This window comes from Pan paniscus, chromosome 5 (assembly GCF_029289425.2).
Source record: "Pan paniscus chromosome 5, NHGRI_mPanPan1-v2.0_pri, whole genome shotgun sequence".
Taxonomy (NCBI): Eukaryota; Metazoa; Chordata; class Mammalia; order Primates; family Hominidae; genus Pan; species Pan paniscus.
In genome coordinates this window covers 127,876,385-127,894,749 of record NC_073254.2, presented here as the reverse complement: position 1 = coordinate 127,894,749, position 18,365 = coordinate 127,876,385, and the positions used below count along the sequence as shown (strand labels likewise).

The 18,365-nt window shown below is 37.1% G+C and overlaps 1 protein-coding gene across 1 annotated transcript in view; it reads left to right on the top strand.

The window, feature by feature from the left end:
• Nucleotides 1-15,414, top strand: part of SEC63 (SEC63 homolog, protein translocation regulator) — an 83,899-nt gene extending 68,485 nt beyond the window's left edge. The window contains exons 17-21 of the mRNA XM_034962655.3: nucleotides 3,021-3,179; nucleotides 4,902-5,003; nucleotides 9,493-9,591; nucleotides 13,264-13,368; nucleotides 14,325-15,414. Of these exons, the coding sequence (XP_034818546.1) occupies nucleotides 3,021-3,179; nucleotides 4,902-5,003; nucleotides 9,493-9,591; nucleotides 13,264-13,368; nucleotides 14,325-14,468 (609 nt within the window). The 3' untranslated portion in view covers nucleotides 14,469-15,414. The remainder of the gene's footprint in view (nucleotides 1-3,020; nucleotides 3,180-4,901; nucleotides 5,004-9,492; nucleotides 9,592-13,263; nucleotides 13,369-14,324) is intronic.
• The last annotated feature ends 2,951 nt before the right edge of the window (nucleotides 15,415-18,365 follow it).

Genomic DNA, 18,365 nt, shown 5'->3' with positions numbered 1-18,365 from the left:
AAACTAACACAAGAACAGAAATCCAAACACCGCCATGTTCTCACTCATAAGTGGGAGTTGAACAATGAGATCACATGGACACAGGGAGGGGAACATCACACACCGGGGCCTGTCGGGTGGTGGTGGGCTAGGGGAGGGATTGCATTAGTAGAAATACCTAATGTAGATGATGGGTTGATGGGTGCAGCAAACCACCATGGCATGTGTATACCTATGTAACAAACCTGCATGTTCTGCACATGGACCCCAGAACTTTAAGTATAATTAAAAAAAAAAACAACAGATGATACTGTAGGTCTGTTTATGGACTCTAGTTCATTCTATTGATTATTTGTCTATTCTTATGCCAGTGCCATACAGTTTTAATTGTGGTAGCTTTATGTTAAGTCTTAAGATATGGTAGTGTAAGTGCTCCAACTCTTTATTTTACTGATCAAAATTTTCTTAACTGTTTTAATTCCTTTACATTTCCTGCCAATTTTTAGAATAAGCTTAACAATTTCCCCCCCAAAAAGCTGCTGAAATTTACATTGGTATTGCATTGAATCCGTGGTTCATTATGGGGAGAATTGACATGTTAACAATACTGAGTCTTGTTATTCATGATTGTGGTTTATCTTCATTAATTTGGATCTTCCCTAATTTTTCTCAGCAGTGTTTTGTAATTTCCAGTGGCAGAGGTATGGCACATCTTTCGTTAGATTTACTCCTATGTATTTGATCCTTTCTGGTATTACTGTAAATGTCATTAAAATTTTTATTTGGTGTTTGTTGCTGGTGTATAGAAATAGTTGCTTCTAAATATTGACCTTGTATCAAAGAGTCTTATTGGCAATAATTCTAACCATTTGTAGACATTTTAATAAAGATTTTCTACATATGCAGTGTTGCCATCTGTGAATAAAGACAGTTTTACTTTTTTCTTTTTAATCTTTATGCCCTTTCTTTCTTTCTTCCTTTCTGCCTCACTGTGCTGGCTAGAACTGTCAGTGTAATATTGATTCAGAGTGATGATAGTAGGAACCTTGTCTTATTTTTGGTCTTAGGAAGAAAGCAAATATTATTTTACCACTAAATGTGATGTTAGGTGTAAGTTTTTTGTAGCTATTCTTTGTCAGGTTAAGGAAATGTTTCCTTTTATTTCCAGTTTGTTGAGAATTTTTATCACTAGCAGATAGTGAATTTCATTAAAGGTTTTTTTTTTTTTCCACTTTTTTCCTTTCTGTTGAATTAGATTGATGGATTTAAAAAATTTGAAACCATCCCTGCATTCCTGGAACAAATATCATTTGGTCATAACTTAGTATACCTTTTTATATTTATCTGGATTTTACAGTATTTTCTTTGGATTCTCACATCTATTTTTAACAGCAAATATTGGTTTGTCATTCTCCTTTTTTGTAATATCCTTGTCAGGTTTTGTATCAGATTTATGCTGGCATTATTAATCAAGCTAGGAAGTATTCCCTTTTTTGCTCAGAAGAGTTTGTGTAAGCTTTGATTTGTTTTTTTAGTCTCTGAAGAATTCTCCAGGGAAACCATCTGGGCCTGGAGTTTTTAAAGGGAGTTATTCGCAGAGTTTATTTCTTTAATATATATTCTGCATTTTTCTTATTGATTTTAGCAAATTATGTTTTTCAAGGAATTTGTCTATTTCCTCTTAATTATTAAATTTGTTGGCATAACATTATTCATAATTTTCTTTTAATGTCTGTTGGATATAGTTACGCCTCTTGTTCCTAATATTGGTAATTTTTATTCTTTTTTTTTCTTGATCATTCTTGCCTAGGGGTTTAATCAATTTTATTAGCCTTTTCAAAGAACCAACTTTTAGTTTTAAGTTTCTTTTTCTGTATCTCTCTCTGCTCTTTTTTTTTTTTTTTTTGAGACAGAGTCATGCTCTGTTACCCAGGCAGTGGCTCACTGCAACCTCCGCCTACCAAGTTCAAGTGATTCTCCTGCCTGAGCCTCCCGAGTAGCTGAGATTACAGGCATGTGCCACCATGCCCAGCTATTTTGTTTGTTTGTTTGTTTGTTGTATTTTTAGTAGGGACGGGGTTTCACCATGTTGGTCAGGCTGGTCTCAAACCCCTGACCTTAAATTATCCACCTGCCTCGGCCTCCCAGAGTGCTGGGATTATAGGCATGAGCCACTGCATCCCGCCTATTTCTGCTTTCTTTGCATTTAATTTGCTGTTCTTGATTCTTAAAGTGAGCTAGTATTTTGCTGGAGATATTGCCTTTCCTTACTGCATCATACCCTGTTAGTTAAAGAAAGTGATTCTGTACTTCCAAAGGAGTACTTTTATTTCTTTTTTTTTTTGAGATAGGGTCTTGCTCTGTCACCCAGACTGAAGTGCTGTGGCATGGTCATGGCTTGCTGCAGCCTTAAACTCCTGGGCTCAAATGATTCTCCCACCTCAACCTCCCAACTAGCTGGGACTACAGACGTGTACCACCATGCCTAGTGACATATATATATATATATATATATATATATATATATATATATATTTTTTTTTTTTTTTTTTTTTTTAAGGGATCAGGTCTTGCTATGTTGCCCAGGCTGGTTTGAACTCCTGGCCTCAAGCAGTCTTCCTGCCTCTGCCTTCCAAAGTGCTAAGATTACATGCATGAGTCGCTGTGACTGGCCCCAAAATTATACTTTTCTATCAACTACCTGTTTCCTTAAATAAAATATGATTGATGTTTTTGAAAGCAGAACCATCTTAGCCTTTGTGTTAATTGGGCTTTGCAAACAGAAATACTTTTATTTGACAAATTATGAAGAATGAATAAAATAACTAACAATAGACAGACTAGCCAGATATTAAACTCTTTAGTCTGACTCCCACATCTTTATAAGTAGGAATGTTTATAATTTTAAAAAATTGTATATGAATAGTGAAATTGTCATCGAGTCAGTTTAGTTAAATTGACAATAAGTTAACTTCAGGGATTCAGATTGATATGTTCTCATTGAGATATGCAGAATCTTTGTGTTTGCCTTTTCCTTTTAGGAAGCTGCAGTAAAGGAAGATGAAGAAGAAGTTTCAGATAAGGGCAGTGATTCTGAAGAAGAAGAAACCAATAGAGATTCCCAAAGTGAGAAAGATGATGGTAGTGACAGAGACTCTGATAGAGAGCAAGATGAAAAACAAAACAAAGATGATGAAGCAGTAAGCCTTATAGGTTTAAATAATTGGAATTATACCTCTGATGATAGCTTTGGGTTTTGTTGTTGTTGTTCATTTGTTTGCTTGCTCGCTTGCTTTCTTTAAATAATATCTGTATATTTTATAATTTTATTACTTTGAAGAACGTTTTTAAGGAATGGTAGTCAAGGTTATACAGAAAAATGATTTCTAACAAGGATTGGAAATCCTCGTTTTCTTAAATATTAAATTGTTAGGTAGAGTAGGACCTGGGTTTGAGGTTAGGTCAGTTGGTCTCATAAGGGGATTTTCAGTGTTGGGGATATCTCTGGGAATATGAGTAAGGAAAGGTGTTTGTGAAATGCATAGTGCTTACTTGGAAGGCTGTGTCACAAGCTCCAGTTCATGTTTACTGTAGAGAAACAGTACTGTGGACCCTGATGTCAAGAGGTTGGTTAAGGGAAAAGCTAACATTTATAGAATACCACCTTGTTTCATGGGTGTATATAAGATATATTAAGGACAGGGGAAGTCTTTACAGAATTTATTAATATGGTGTAAAAGTATAGAGTATAGAAGAAAAATCTCATGGCATTAAGTTGCACATGATTTATGGGAGAATTATAGAGAAGAATGGGGTCCTTAGAGGCTCACTGCAAATAAACTGCTCGGCCATTTCTTTTAGGTTTGTTAGCGTTGTTCTTTTTGAGTGGCCATTGATCTAAAAGTAACACTGTAGTTTGGGAGATAAAAAGGGATTGCCTGAATAGCCTCAGAGGCAAAAGGAGAGGCCAAAAAAAGAGGAAGAGGTAAAGGGCAAAGGATAAAAGTATAAGGGGTAATAACACACTTGTCCTTGGGAATGGTAGAAAACAAAGATGTCTATTGTTAGCATTTGCAGGGCCTTGGCTGTTTTTGTACTTGGAGAATTAAATTGATTGCCAGGAAACTAAAATCTGTCAAATACATTATATCCCTGGCCTGACTTTGAGAAAGAATTGACATATTCCTAAGTATATTAGGGTTAGTAGCAGTGACTCTTAGGGTTTTGACAGACTAATTTCTTCATATGACCAAAAATACATTCATTAAATCAACAAATCATTATTTATTATCTGTCACATCCCAAGGCTAAGATTAAAGATAATACAAAGCCAAATGTGAAACAGCTTCAGCTCTTGAATGATGTGTAGGCTAGTGGGGCAGGCAGATTTGTAAATAAGTACTGTAGTACATATGAAATTACACACATCTTATGCAAGGTACATAAGGAGGGAGTGATCAGTTCAGTCCTGAGGTAGAAGGAAATTTATGGGAGGCTTTACTCAGGAGTTCATACTTTGGGCTTTAGTTGGTCCTAAATAATAATGAGTAGGCAGAGAAAGGGAGAAATCAAAGTCCAAACAGGGTTTAGGAGGAGTGAAATAGTTTGGTAAGTTCAGAGAAGTGTAGGTAGTTTGAAATGACTAGAATAAAAAGCACAAGGAGGGAGGCAGTGACAGGAGACCAAAGAGAGGCAGGCTAGGGTCAGATAATGAACGGCTATGTAGTCGATACTACAGTGGTTAGATTTAATATATTTAAAAAGGCATTGTAAGGATGAGCAGGGAGATGATCAGATTTGTGAGACTGAACTTGTTCTAATCCTAAGTAGTTAATTAGCATTGTCAGGAATAATACCTGGAAATCCTTAAAGTGATAAAATACATACTAGATTTTAAATATTTTAATTTTTTTGTTTACTAGGAGTGGCAAGAATTACAACAAAGCATACAGCGAAAAGAGAGAGCTCTATTGGAAACCAAATCAAAAATAACACATCCTGTGTATAGCCTTTACTTTCCTGAGGTGAGTTATATACAGGCTACTGTGTTACTTATTCCATTCACTTTCTCCTCAGGGATTTGTCAGTTGACTTTTAGCCCTCTGTCATGTGTATTAGTTCATATGTGCTAAATGTGGTCTATCCTGAGAGGCCATATTTTTAAAGGGAATATTACAATAGGTATTATACTTAGTGAACGTGTTGCTTATAAAAGAGATTGTTAGCTTCTTAAGTATTTCTGTGGTTTTCTTTGCTTCTGTCTTTTCTGTGCCCTGATTACTGAGTGTTATGTGTAGTGGTGATTTCTCATTAGCAGATTAGGCAGTCTTCATCAGACAAATGCATATTTTGCCTTTGAATACTTAACTGTTATGAATCTCTCACCTCTGCCAAGTTTTAAATCGGATGAAAAAATTCTTAAATTTTCTCTCTGAGGATCCTGCTGGCGACATGGAACCATTAGAATTGCTCTGACCCTGGTCATTGTTGTCCCAGTCCATGGAAATATGTGAGCCCATGGCTGTGGGACCAACTGTGTTCTTGGCTCTAATAAATAAAGTTCCATAAGAGCTTGATCATAACTGAGCCCCGGGCTCAGGACAGGTCATTACAGTGCTATTTGTTGCCTTGTCCTTGTCTACTTTGTAATTGCAGCCTGCTCAACTTTCGATCTCCTTGATAGCCTGTGTTGTTCATCTTTCAAATTACCTTGGGATTCCCTTGACATTTTGCATTAGAGTATGATTCTGTCTGGAGTAGAGGTCAAGAACTGGTTCCCCCAGTTCGGGAAACTGTTCCACAGACTGCCTCACAGCTTTGCCACAGAACCTTCTGCTCACCACTTGTGTTTGGCAGGTGATTTCAGGTATAAATCTGCTTTCTGCTCGAGGATGTCAATCTAGAGTTTCTGGGGACTGCTTAAGGCAAATTCGTAAATAATTTGGCTCTCTTAGTAATAAATGAGTGGCTCTGCACAGACTGTTGTTTTGACTTGGAGAGAAGTCTGCCCAGGATTCCATCTTAATGCACGTGCTGATCTTCTGGCATGTCCTGAGCTTTAGTCCATATGTTAGGGGCATTGTGCCCATTGCAGAGGTAGCCTGCCAACACCAGGCATCCTGAAATGAAGCAAGTAAATTCCATTCATTGATTGGTATAAAAAGTGCCATGGGGTGCTCAAAGCTGCCTAGTGTGTACCCATGTAACAGACAGTTTCATTTTAGACCATGCTTAGTTAATAAGAGAAACATTCATTCACTCCCTCAGAACATGTTATTAGTGGCCAAGTGCTGTGGCTCATGCCTGTGGTCCTAGGCTACTTGGGAAGCTGAGGTTGGAGGATCACTTGAGCCCAGGAGATTGAGGCTGCATTGAGCTGTGATTGTGCCACTGAACTCCAACTTGGATGACACAGTGAGACCCTGTCTCAAAAAAAAAAAGATAAAAATCATTTTATCAGCAAAATGCCTTTTTCAAATTTAATCTGCATCTGCATGGTAAACATTTCAGATCATTATTTATCAGATAAAATGTATTTAGGGCTGAGTGCAGTGGCTCATGCCTATAATCCCAGCACTTTGTGGGGACGAGGTGGGTGGATCACCTGAGGTCAGGAGTTTGAGACCAGCCTGGCCAACATGGCAAAACCCCGTCTCTACTAAAAATACAAAATTGGCTGGGCATGGTGTCACATGCCTGTAATCCCACCACTCAGGAGGCTGAGGCAGGAGAATTGCTTGAACCCAGGGGGCGGAGGTTGCGGTAAGCTGAGATTGTGCCATTGCACTCCAGCCTGGGCAACAAGAGTGAAACTCTGTCTCAAAAATAAAAAAATTAGCCGGGCGTGGTGGCGGGTGCCTATAATCCCAGCTACTTGGGAGGCTGAGGCAGGAGAATTGCTTGAACCTGGGAGGCGGAGGTTGTAGTGAGCCAAGATTGTGCCATTGCATTCCAACCTTGGTGACAGAGCGAGACTGTCTCAAACAAAACAAAACAAATGAACAAACAAAATTTATTTAGGATCTTTCTAACCTCTCTACCTGTCTACATTTCCATGTTTCTTACCTAAGTAACCTAACTACCAGACTACCCACTTAGTAATATTTGACTTACATGTTAGTGAAATTCGTCTATTATATTTAATGCGTTAAGAATGGTTAGGAATCTCACAAAAGAAAAACAATTTTGTCTAAAATACAGGTAACTCATAGAATATCTGTTTCACTTTTAACATGTGCATCACTAGGCACAGGTGTAGTGCCGTTGATTGATATTCACTGGCTTCTTAATAAATATTCTTTTTTTTTTTTTTTTTTTTTTGAGCTGGAATTTTGCTCTTGTTGCCCAGGCTGGACTGCAGTGGCGCAATCTTGGCTCACTGCAACCTCCACCTCCTGGGTGCAAGTGATTCTCCCACCTCAGCCTCTCGAGTAGCTGGGATTGCAGGCATGTGTCACCACACCCAGCTGATTTTGTATTTTTAGTAGAGACGGGGTTTCTCCATGTTGGTCAGGCTGGTCTTAAACTCCCGACCTCAAGTGATCCACCCGCCTTGGCCTCCAAAGTGCTGGGATTACAGGTGTGAGTCACCATGGCTGGCCCTTAATAAATATTCTTGAGTGAATCTCATTGTAATTAAATAGGCTGAGGGGTTGGAGGGAAAGGCATTCTCTAAGTGGGGAGGTAAAGAAGTGCATAATCTTTAACATAATCCTGTGCTGCTTACATTCCCTACTTGTTGTAATGATGTTTCTGACAAATGTCAAAATGACTTAAAAAAGAGGTGATATTGTACCTCATGTCACTAATAATCATAACTGCCGCTTATTATACTGCATGTGCTAGGCTTTCTAACATATATTTTTATTTGTATTCTCTCAGATCATCTTTACAACATGGCCAGAAGTAGGCACTGATCGTTGAGAAGAAAATGAGATTTTAGGGAAGTGAAATAACCCAGGTTTCTGTGTCTTTAAAACAGATATTGTCAAACTGCAGTCTGCAGGCCAGATCTGGCTGCCTTCCTGTTTTTGTAAATGAGGCTTTATTGTAAATAAAGTTTTATTAGAACATAGCCACACTTATTTTTTTCATGCTGCAAGGGCAGATTTGAGTGGCCGCAACAGAGGTGTTAATATTCCACTTTGAGGCTGTTATGTATTTACACACATATGTTATGTATACAAATATGCCTACAGTGGTAGTCCTAACCCTTGGTTTAAGCAGAATTTAATTTTCTTGTTAAGTGCCACTCATGTCACGGTGTACTTGTCATTTATTTATTAGACTTATTAATGTTGCAGTGCTTTATCTCCGAAGGTATTTAAACAGAAGAGTTTTTAGTTGTGCTTAGTAGTGTTTGAAAGATAAACCAAGTTTTAATCTATTTTTATAGTTAAAATTTTAGCAGCAATTTTAGTTTAAAAACATAAATATGGGCCAGGCATGGTGACTCATGCCTGTAATCCTAGCACTTTGGGAGGCCTAAATGGGAGGATCGTTTGAGCCCAGGAGTTCAAGACCAGCCAGGGCAACATAAATGAAATCCTGTTTCTACAAAAAATACAAAAATTAGCCAGACGTGGTGCATGCCTGTAGTCTCAGCTACTTGGGAAGCTGAGGTGGGAGGATCACTTGAGCCCCAGAGGCAGAGGTTGCAGTGAGGTGAGCTGAGATGGTGCCACTGCACTCCAGCCTGGGTGACAGAGTGAGACCCTGTCTCAACAAAAAACAAAACCAAAAAAACCCACGTTTTCTCAAAGAAACTGTTTCAGTAAGATGATTTTTTAACCATTTCGGACAATTGAGAGTTTAGAATAGTCTAGTACTATTTTGGTTAAATAAATATTTAGAACATCCTAGAGTTTATTTTGTTTTAAGCTGTAAAACATTTTTCTTTAAACTGTTTTGGAAAGATACTTCCCTACCCAACTCTTAAACAGGTGTTACTAAGCAGGTGACTAAATAGTGAACTGAGGTGTGCTGTAATAGAGCAGTTGTTGCTGAATGCACGGAGGTTTGGTGCTTTCAGACTTCTTGGCCTTCTAAAATATATATATACACACACACATATATGTATATGTATATATGTGTGTATATATATATATATATATATATATATACGTATATATATGTTCCTTCCACTCCAACTTTGTGGCTTTTGCTTATTACTAGGTAAGAGTACTAAGATTATTTGCTACATGCTATTGTAATAGTTGTATATATTTAGAATAATGCTTGTTACTTAAGGTTAGTCAGGGTTTTTAATATGAAGGCCAATCAATAGGTTTTAAGGAGCTATTGAAATCCCCAAAATTGCATACAAAATGCTTTTAGGCAATGGATCTACAAATGTTAAGAACAGCTTATTTCAGTAAATATTCATTTGAACACCTATTTTGTACCAAGCAGTTTGTCAGTGCAGAGGATCTCTAAGATAAGAGAGGCCAAAATTATATTCTTTCTAGTTCTTTCTGATTATTTATACCCCTCTTCTTTTTTTTTTGTTTCCAGGAAAAACAAGAATGGTGGTGGCTTTACATTGCAGATAGGAAGGAGCAGACATTAATATCCATGCCATATCATGTGTGTACGCTGAAAGATATAGAGGAGGTAACTATCAAGCAACATGATTTCAGTGTTTAACAAGGCACAGCTGTCACCATCATGCTGCTTCATATATCTTTTTTTTAAAAACAGTTTATCATATTTAGCATATTGTATTCTATTCGTTGCCTGCATTTTGTAACTGTTCTCTATTTTGGGGGTGAGCTCATTGGAAATTTATAAATAATTGTTAAAGGTAGGCAACTTAGTCAATGTTTTAAAAATTTGTTCTCAGCTTGTTTTGGGAGTTTTCACTGTTAGTGTCTAGGAACATACGCCTTTCCTCCTCCTCTCCAGAATTTAGTGATAGAATTTTTGTTCTTATTGGATTAGTGTTGAGTATTAGATCTTTTGTCTTGAAAAATCTAAGAACTGATGATGTGGATTTCTTGAGTGGAATTTTTGATTACGTGGTATTCACTGTTAATGACATCAGTAAAGCAGCATTGTGATGAACATATTTACCCTTGGGAACTGCATTTTTGTTGTTGTTGTTGTTTTTCTTGTTTTTTTGTGTGTGTTTTTTTTTTTCTAGGAAGAAGGTTCTGTCTGCCTGTACTTGGTGGACAAAAGCTTTTCAAGATAGCCCTATGATGTTGATTTTTAGTACATATTTTTTAACCCTTTATAATCAAGTGGTAAATGCATGAAATAGGTTAATAATAAATTTATAGAGGTCGAATTGATGGGCTGGAGGCTCTGTATGTTTGTAATTTTGGTCTGTATTGCTAGATACTTATTTCTCTATAGAAGGAATGAATGTCTAAATATGCCTAATACCTCTCAGCATGTCATACATTTTGAATATCATTGCTAGTTGGAAAGGTGAAAAATAGCATCTTAGATCTTCATGTTATTTTTTCCTCTGATCTTTTTTTTGAGACAGGGTCTGGCTGTGTCACCCAGGCTGGAGTGCAGTGGTACAATATCGGCTCACTGCAACCTCTGCCTCCCGGGCTCTCCCACCTCAGCCTCCCAAATAGCTGGGACTACATACGTGCACCCCGTAAAAATTAGCCACGCCCAGCTAATTTTTGTATTTTTTGTAGAGACACGGTTTACCCATGTTGCCCAGGCTGGTCTCAAACTCCTGAGCTCAAGAGATCCGCCTGCTTTGGCCTCCCAAAGTGCTGGGATTACAGGCATGAGCCACTGTGCCTGGCCTCTCTGATCTTTTAAGTTTTAAAACCTATTGAAAAGTTAACAAGCATGGTATCATGAAACCTCCCTAGATCCCCACCCGTATTCACCAGTTGTTTACATTTAGCTGTTACTTGTTTTATCTTTCTTTCACTGTATATGTACGTACAAAACATGCACGTGTGTGTATTTTCCCCTGAACCATTTGAGGTACTTGTAGACATCATGACATGACACCCCTAACTACTTGACATGTATCCCTTAAGAACCAGGGCCTTGGGCTGGGTGCAGTGGCTTACACCTGTAATTCCAGCACTTTGGGAGGCCAAGGCGGGCAGATCACTTGAGCCCAGGAATTCAGCAGCAGTCTGGGCAACGTGGTGAGACCCTGTCTCTTAAAAAAAACAAAAACAAAAACAAAATCCAGGACCTTCTCCATAGGCCTACTACAATGATTATACTCAGGAAATTTAACATTGATGTGGCATAATTATCTAATACGCAGTCTGTATTCAGATTTCCTCAACTATTCCACTAATGTCTGTTACAGTTTTTGGTTTTATTTTTAAACTCAGGATCTAATCAAGGATCACACATTGTAGCTGGGTGTGGTGACTTGTGCCTGTAGTCCCAGCCTAACTCAGGAGGCTGAGGCAGGAGGATCACTTGAGCCCATGAGGTTGAAGCTGCAATGAGCCATGATCATGCCCCTGTACTTCAGCCTGGGCAACAGAGTGACATGTCTCGAAAGAAAGAAAAAAAGAGATTTTTACATTGTATTTGGTTGTCATGCCTCTTTAGTGTTGAATACTTTCTTGTTCTTGTTCTTTTTTTTTTTTTTTTTTTTTGAGACAGAGTCTCACTGTGTCGCCCAGGCTGGAGTGCAGTGGCATGATCTCGGCTCACTGCAAGCTCCGCCTCCCGGGTTCACGCCATTCTCCTGCCTCAGCCTCCTGAGTAGCTGGGATTACAGACGCCCGCCACCGCACCCGGCTAATTTTTTATATTTTTTTAGTAGAGACGGGGTTTCACTGTGTTAGCCATGATGGTCTCAATCTCCTGACCTTGTGATCCGCCCGCCTTGGCCTCCCAAAGTGCTGGGATTACAGGCGTGAGCCACCGTGCCCGGCTTCCTTGTTCTTTTTTAATCTTTGCATGCCGCTGACATTTTTCAAGAATCCAGGCAAGGTGTTTTGTAGAATATCATTTAATACGAATTTGTCTCATTGGTTACTCATTATTCATCTTTGTGTTTTTGGCAAGCAAACTATGTTGGTGATGTAGTTCTTAGGTCAGAAGTACAGTATATGACTTTGCCCTATGTTGGTGATATTAATTAAGGTTGCTCATTTAGTTATGGTTTTTCTCTATTGTAAAGGTATTTTTCTCCCCCTCTAATCTGTGGGGTGATATTTAGGCCCTGTGTGAATGTCCTATTCTCCAACAGTGTTTTACCCAATCGTTTTAAACATAATGTTGATGATTCTTGTCTGAATCAATTTTTACTCTGCTCATTCTATTCAGTGTAGTTTTTATTTCTCTGAAGAGTGAAACTTAACCTTCAGTGTGTTTGAGTCGTCTTTTTAATGTGTCTGTTTGTGACCATTATTCACTTTTGTTGAGTCTTAAAAAATTGGTTTGGGATCTTTTTTTAATGTTAAGAAATCAGCCCTTTGTGATATGTGTTGCAAATATTTCTCCCCAGTTTGTTTTACTATTCTGGTTGTTTCTACCAGATAGAAATATAAATACCTATTTGTTTATCCATTTTCTTACTTATTTTTTGTAGTATGATTTAAAGAGTTTTTTTTTTTAATAGTTTCTAGGTTTGTGTTATAGTTAGGCCAAACTGAGATTAATTTAAGAAAAAAAGATTCCTTCATGATTTTTTCTAGTTTTTTTTAAAACTGGCATATTTTAATATTTAGTCTTGACTGTAAAATCTGGATTTTGGAGATTGGAGCAGATCACTAGAGCAGATCACCAGAGAATACAAATGTCATTTAAAAAAAATTGTTCTTCTTTTGTCCAAGTGGAATAGAAACTTTTTAAGAGTTTGTTACTATTTGTATTTGAAGTTTATGATTTGATGATAAATAAAATATCTTCTTGACCTTTGGCATTGGGCGTTTATTCTAGAAATAAGAAAATTTGGCAAGAAGTATCTCCTATCTAGTGAAGTCTGTTGTTTTATTCCAACATTTCATTTACTTATGCTTTTATACCTACTTAATTTCTTCAAGATGATAGCATAGAATTTGGTTGCTTTAAGTACTGCTTTCTTGAATTGTGGAGATACAAATTAACCTCATCAGTTCTGCATAATTTAATTTCCTCTTTGGGAGGTATTTATAATATGTAACATACATTTCGCTTTTTTAAATTATTGTTTATAAGGACTTTAGTAACATTTGTTAGGACTTTCTGTATTATCTGCAGAAAAAACCTGGCTGTTAAATACTGTGGTCTAGGAATTTTAGGGAGTGAGCTGTTTCCTCCCCATAATACAGATTTTTAAGTGCTGATTTTATCTTCTAGGTAGAGCTGAAGTTTCCTGCACCAGGCAAGCCTGGAAATTATCAGTATACTGTGTTTCTGAGATCAGACTCCTATATGGGTTTGGATCAGATTAAACCATTGAAGGTAAGAATAGTGACTCTTCAATAAATAAGAGTTTTCTGTATAAATGTTTAATATACTAGGAAAACATTTCTAGTTTTGAAATGTAGAGTTATGGAAGGAAAAAAGTCATCTCATGCTTTATATATGATATACTTGATGGACTACTCTTTCAATAATAAACTTAAGGTTTTAGGTTTTTAAGGAGTATAACAGTTTAGAACATTGAATATAAATTACTTTAGGGATGCATTTTAATGTGCTGTAACTTTATAAGGCCTCAACAAATGGGTTCTTTTTTCTTTAGAAAGGCACTTTTTTTTTTTTTAAACCACAGATTCTATTTGGAGTGTATATTAATTTCTGAAACTAATTTATTTTTGTCATCTTAGAGCATACACTTCTGTAAGTATCATTTGCAGCACACTCTGATCTTTACCAATTCACTTGAGCTTTTTATAAAAGGTGTCCTATTGTATTAGAGAGATGGTGCTAAAAGTATTATTGCATTATAAAGGGTAAAAGTAGCCAGTAAATGCGAACCTCTTTTTTGTTCCATGAGGGTTCCATATTTCTTTTATTAACTGTAGAATTTTACATCACAAGTCTAGAGACTGCAAAATGTCTCGGGTTTTTCTTCCTTAAAGCAGAAGGCTTCTGTTAAGATATGACTCAGTGTTCTTGCTCAAGAATCACAATTATTTTATGCCATAGAAATACATTCATAAATAGTATAACATATAGAATCAAAATATCAAACTGTATTAGAAATTTAACTACATTTACATATTGTTAAATTTACTTGTTTTATTTCTGGGATGAAGTGTCTATTCTAAATGAATGAGTTGAATTTAGAATTGTGTCCATAAAAAACTATTTCTTTATAATTGCTGTGGTCAAAGAAAACCTTTTGTTTACCAAGATTTCTTCCATTATTTCTCCCCAAATTTCTGATGTCTACATTTAATTCTTCTTTCTAGTTGGAAGTTCATGAGGCTAAGCCTGTGCCAGAAAATCACCCACAGTGGGATACAGCAATAGAGGGGGATGAAGACCAGGAGGACAGTGAGGGCTTTGAAGATAGCTTTGAGGAAGAAGAGGAGGAAGAAGATGATGATGACTAAGCAGTACTCTGAATGGACCACAGTGTTTGCACATATTTGCAATTTTTTGCTGTTTTGGAAGTGTATCATAAACCAGAAACAGTCCAGAACTGATGTTGAGGGAGGTGTAGTTTTTTTACTCTAGAAATGGGTGCATAATATAACTAGGCAGTGGCGGTGCCTTGGTACAACCTGAAAAATGTTAAGGCTTATTGAAACCTTTCAAGTAGGGGATGGTACATTTATTTCATCTGCAAATGATAATAAATCCTTTGTTATTATAACTGTCCAGAAGCGTGGGCTATGTATTATCTGATCAGTCTATGGTCCCAGTAAAAGTAAAGATGCAGGAAACACAGTCTGTAAATGAGCGACTTTTCTTTGTTCAGCTTTAGTTTTAGCAAACACCACAAATATGTTTTAAGTAACATCGCTCAAGTTTAAGTAACATCGCTCAAGTTGATAATCTCTTGATAAGCTCTGTTGTTGACATTTTGCAGTGATACAAGACTGTAGCAGCTCCACTCATAGATTTAAACTTTTATTTTTACTTATCTTGGTCATAAGTTGACATTCTCTCACATTCCACATGATATAGAGGGCTACGTTTTGGAATTTTCCTTTTCTTAATTGCCCAGAGTTATCAGACAGATTATAAAAATGGCTTTTAATGGCTTAAACCATTTCTAAACCTCTATCTTAGCAGATCAATGCAGGATCTAATTCTTTTGATAAGTTCTAGCTCTAAAAGTGATAGTGGGACTGTATGTTTTCTGATACTGGTGGCTTATGTTATTAAACCTTTTTTAAAAAAGGTTCACTCTAAAAGCTGAACTACATCCTTAGTTTTCAGTCTACTTGACTCTATCAGGAGCTTTTTAAGGAAAGTAAGTATAACATGCAAAGGAAGCTTTTTTTGTATTCATTTTGGACTCCTGTCAATAAAAATAGAAGTTTGTTGACTCGTTTTATGTTTCAATGGTGTGTGTCTTTTTACTATCAGGACATAAATAGGGCAATCCACTTCTTTATTTTTCAACTAAAGATTGAATAGTATTGTACATTACTGCTAAAGTGACTGCTATTTCTGTATACTGTAGAAAAACCCAGGAGTGAGAGGGATTTCCCCTCATAGTACAACTGGAAGGATAGTGCTTGTAAAGAGTAGAGATGTGTACATGATGAATCATTGAGGGAGGGTGGATATTTTTATTCCTAGATATGGAGGAAACATAAGTCTGTAGTATTATAAAACTGATTGTAATAATTCTTTCCTATCAAAATCTCCATAGGTCAAAATATTGTTGGAATACTAAAATTTGCAACCTTGTTTACTTTAAAAGGTTGCCACTTTCAGTGCAGAATACTACTGGCATCTTGTTACTGCAATAGTTGGAAATAAAATTTGAAAATTAGCAAAACCATGAATGGTTTTTTTGGTTCTAAATTTAGGATGTAATATTTCCTATAAAAGGGTGAAAGCAGTTTTTTTCTCTATAACCTCAATCACCAGTTTAGTGAGAACCTTTCTTGGCAGGCAGGAGGCAGTGTCACTGAGGATTTTTTTCATTTACTTCACTGTACAAGTAGGAGGGTGGGTTTAATTTTCAAATCAGGTTCTGCTGTGAAGCACCAGTGTCTTGAGGCAGCTACTGATTACCTAAGTGTGGTGGCAGGGGGTGAGCCAGCTGGTGTCAAGTGAAAGGAGGGATTAGAGAAAACAGGTGTGGCACAAAGGCAAGGAAACTGAGCAGACAAGACAACAATGTGTAGAATGCGTATTTCCTAGTTTTCTTGAAAGATTTCAAGAAAAGTTTTTTTTTTTTTTTTTTCTAGTGGCTACTTTGCATTAAAGAGGCTTTATAAGTTCATTCACACAGCTGGCTTCTCAGGTTTTAAGATTCTGGAGAGGATGATAACCTAGTAACACCACAGTGCTTAAAAAAAAAAAAAAAACTACCATCACCAGAAAATTCCACCAGTTTGTTTTCCTTTTCTCTTTGTGTGATGTGTATGTACTTCCCAACTAAGTAAAATAAAATTTCCTCTAGTGAGTGCTTTAGGTAACCTCTTTCCATATGGCAGTAGTGAAAGAACTGAGCCTTCAGTTGATAGTTCTTCTCTCTCCAGCAAGTCGCTAAACTCCACATCCCTTCGTTTTTCCTCTGGAATGAGAATAACAAACTATCCTAGTTTGCATTTAATCTAATGGAAACTTGAGCAAAGTTTCAATTTTCTTCCTATAAAGAAACTGACATTTTGTCAACAATTGATGAGCCTATAGATCATACAGTGTATAGGAAGTGAAATTGAAACAGTTACTTAAATTATGTGATATTTTTCTCTAATTGGTAAAGTACCTATTAAAATACAGCTGTTCATGAGGAGACTTACCACAATTCAAAGTGTAGCAGTTGTGTATTTTAGCATTATAATATTTGATTGAGGCCCTGAGGTGTTAATATCTCAATCTCAGAGTTAGATGTTCATGTCCTTTTTGAATTTTTTAAACATTTTTCATAATTTTTTTTTTAAGTTAGGGAGCACATTGAGTGAAGTTCTCTGTGTAGAACAATACCTTCTGCTCTGCTTCTCCCAGCTTTCACTGAGGGCTGGAAAAGGACAGGCCTGTCCAGCTGTACTGTCCCACTGTGTGTGGGGAAGCTCAGGCTCTGGTGGAAGCAGGGGGGTGTGGATGTCAAATAACTGATGTGGAAACAGGGAGGGAGAGATATAATGAGGCTCTCTAGGCACGTTATTTTTGACCACAAGTTTTGTTCAGTTTGCTTCAGCCAATCCAAACCATATACTAGAGTGTTCTGTAGTCACAATTCTTATTTCAAATGTAATTCAGCACCTTACATAATTTTTGAGAGGTTGTCATTCATCACATATTTACTGAGTTTCTATGTGCCAGGCTCTGTGACTGGATACTGGAGCTATCAAAATGAAAAAAATAGTGTTAAGAACTCACTCGCTGGTGTTAGAGCAGGTAGATGAGTGGCAATCCATTTAAATCCATTTGCCTTGGCTATTATTTGGAATGCCTTTTTTTTTTTTTTAAGTCTATCTACTGTAGGCAGAAGAATTATTTCTTTAGGGGCTAGCTATTTATTTTGCTGGCCTTTTTTTCTCTCTTTCTCTTTTTCTTCTTAAGACGGAGTCTCGCTCTGTCCTCCAGGCTGGAGGAGTGCAGTGGCACGATCTCAGCTCACTGCAACCTCCGCCTCCCAGCTTCAAGCGATTCTTCTGCCTCAGCCTCCTGAGTAGCTGGGACTGCAGGTGCATGCCACCACACCCAGCTAATTTTTTAATTTTTAGTAGAGATGGGATTTTGCCACGTTGTCCAGCCTGGTCTCGAACTCCTAGCCTCAAGTGATCAGCCCTCCTCAGCCTCCCAAAGTGCTGGCATTACAGGCATGAGCCACTGCGCCCAGCCTGTTGGTTTTTTTTGGAAAAAAACCAAAAACAACAAATCATCATCCTTTCCTTTAAAATGTTTTTTTTAAGAAACAATTTTCCCACAAACGGTCTGATTTAACTCCATGAAATCTTCTATTTAGACTGCCTTAAAGTGAAATAACTGTTGGTGAACCATAACGACATTTTACCAGCTGTGTAGTGATTAGTCCAAATATGTCTCAAGAAGTTAGCACCAAGCATTCTCATCCATTTAAGCTTGATGCTAGGGCTATTTTGCAAAATTTAAAAAGATGCGATCTTGTACATATTTCTGTAACCTGAGTTGAAAACCCAAATAACAATCATTGACATACTTTAGGGCTATTGTTTCAGGTGGGGGTGTATACATCCCAGGGGCGTGGAGATGATCAATCCATTGAGGAAGTATTAAGATGATTATTTGTATTTAATCTCATCCTTTTAAATTTCTATTTTTGTGTGTTTTATAATGTACAT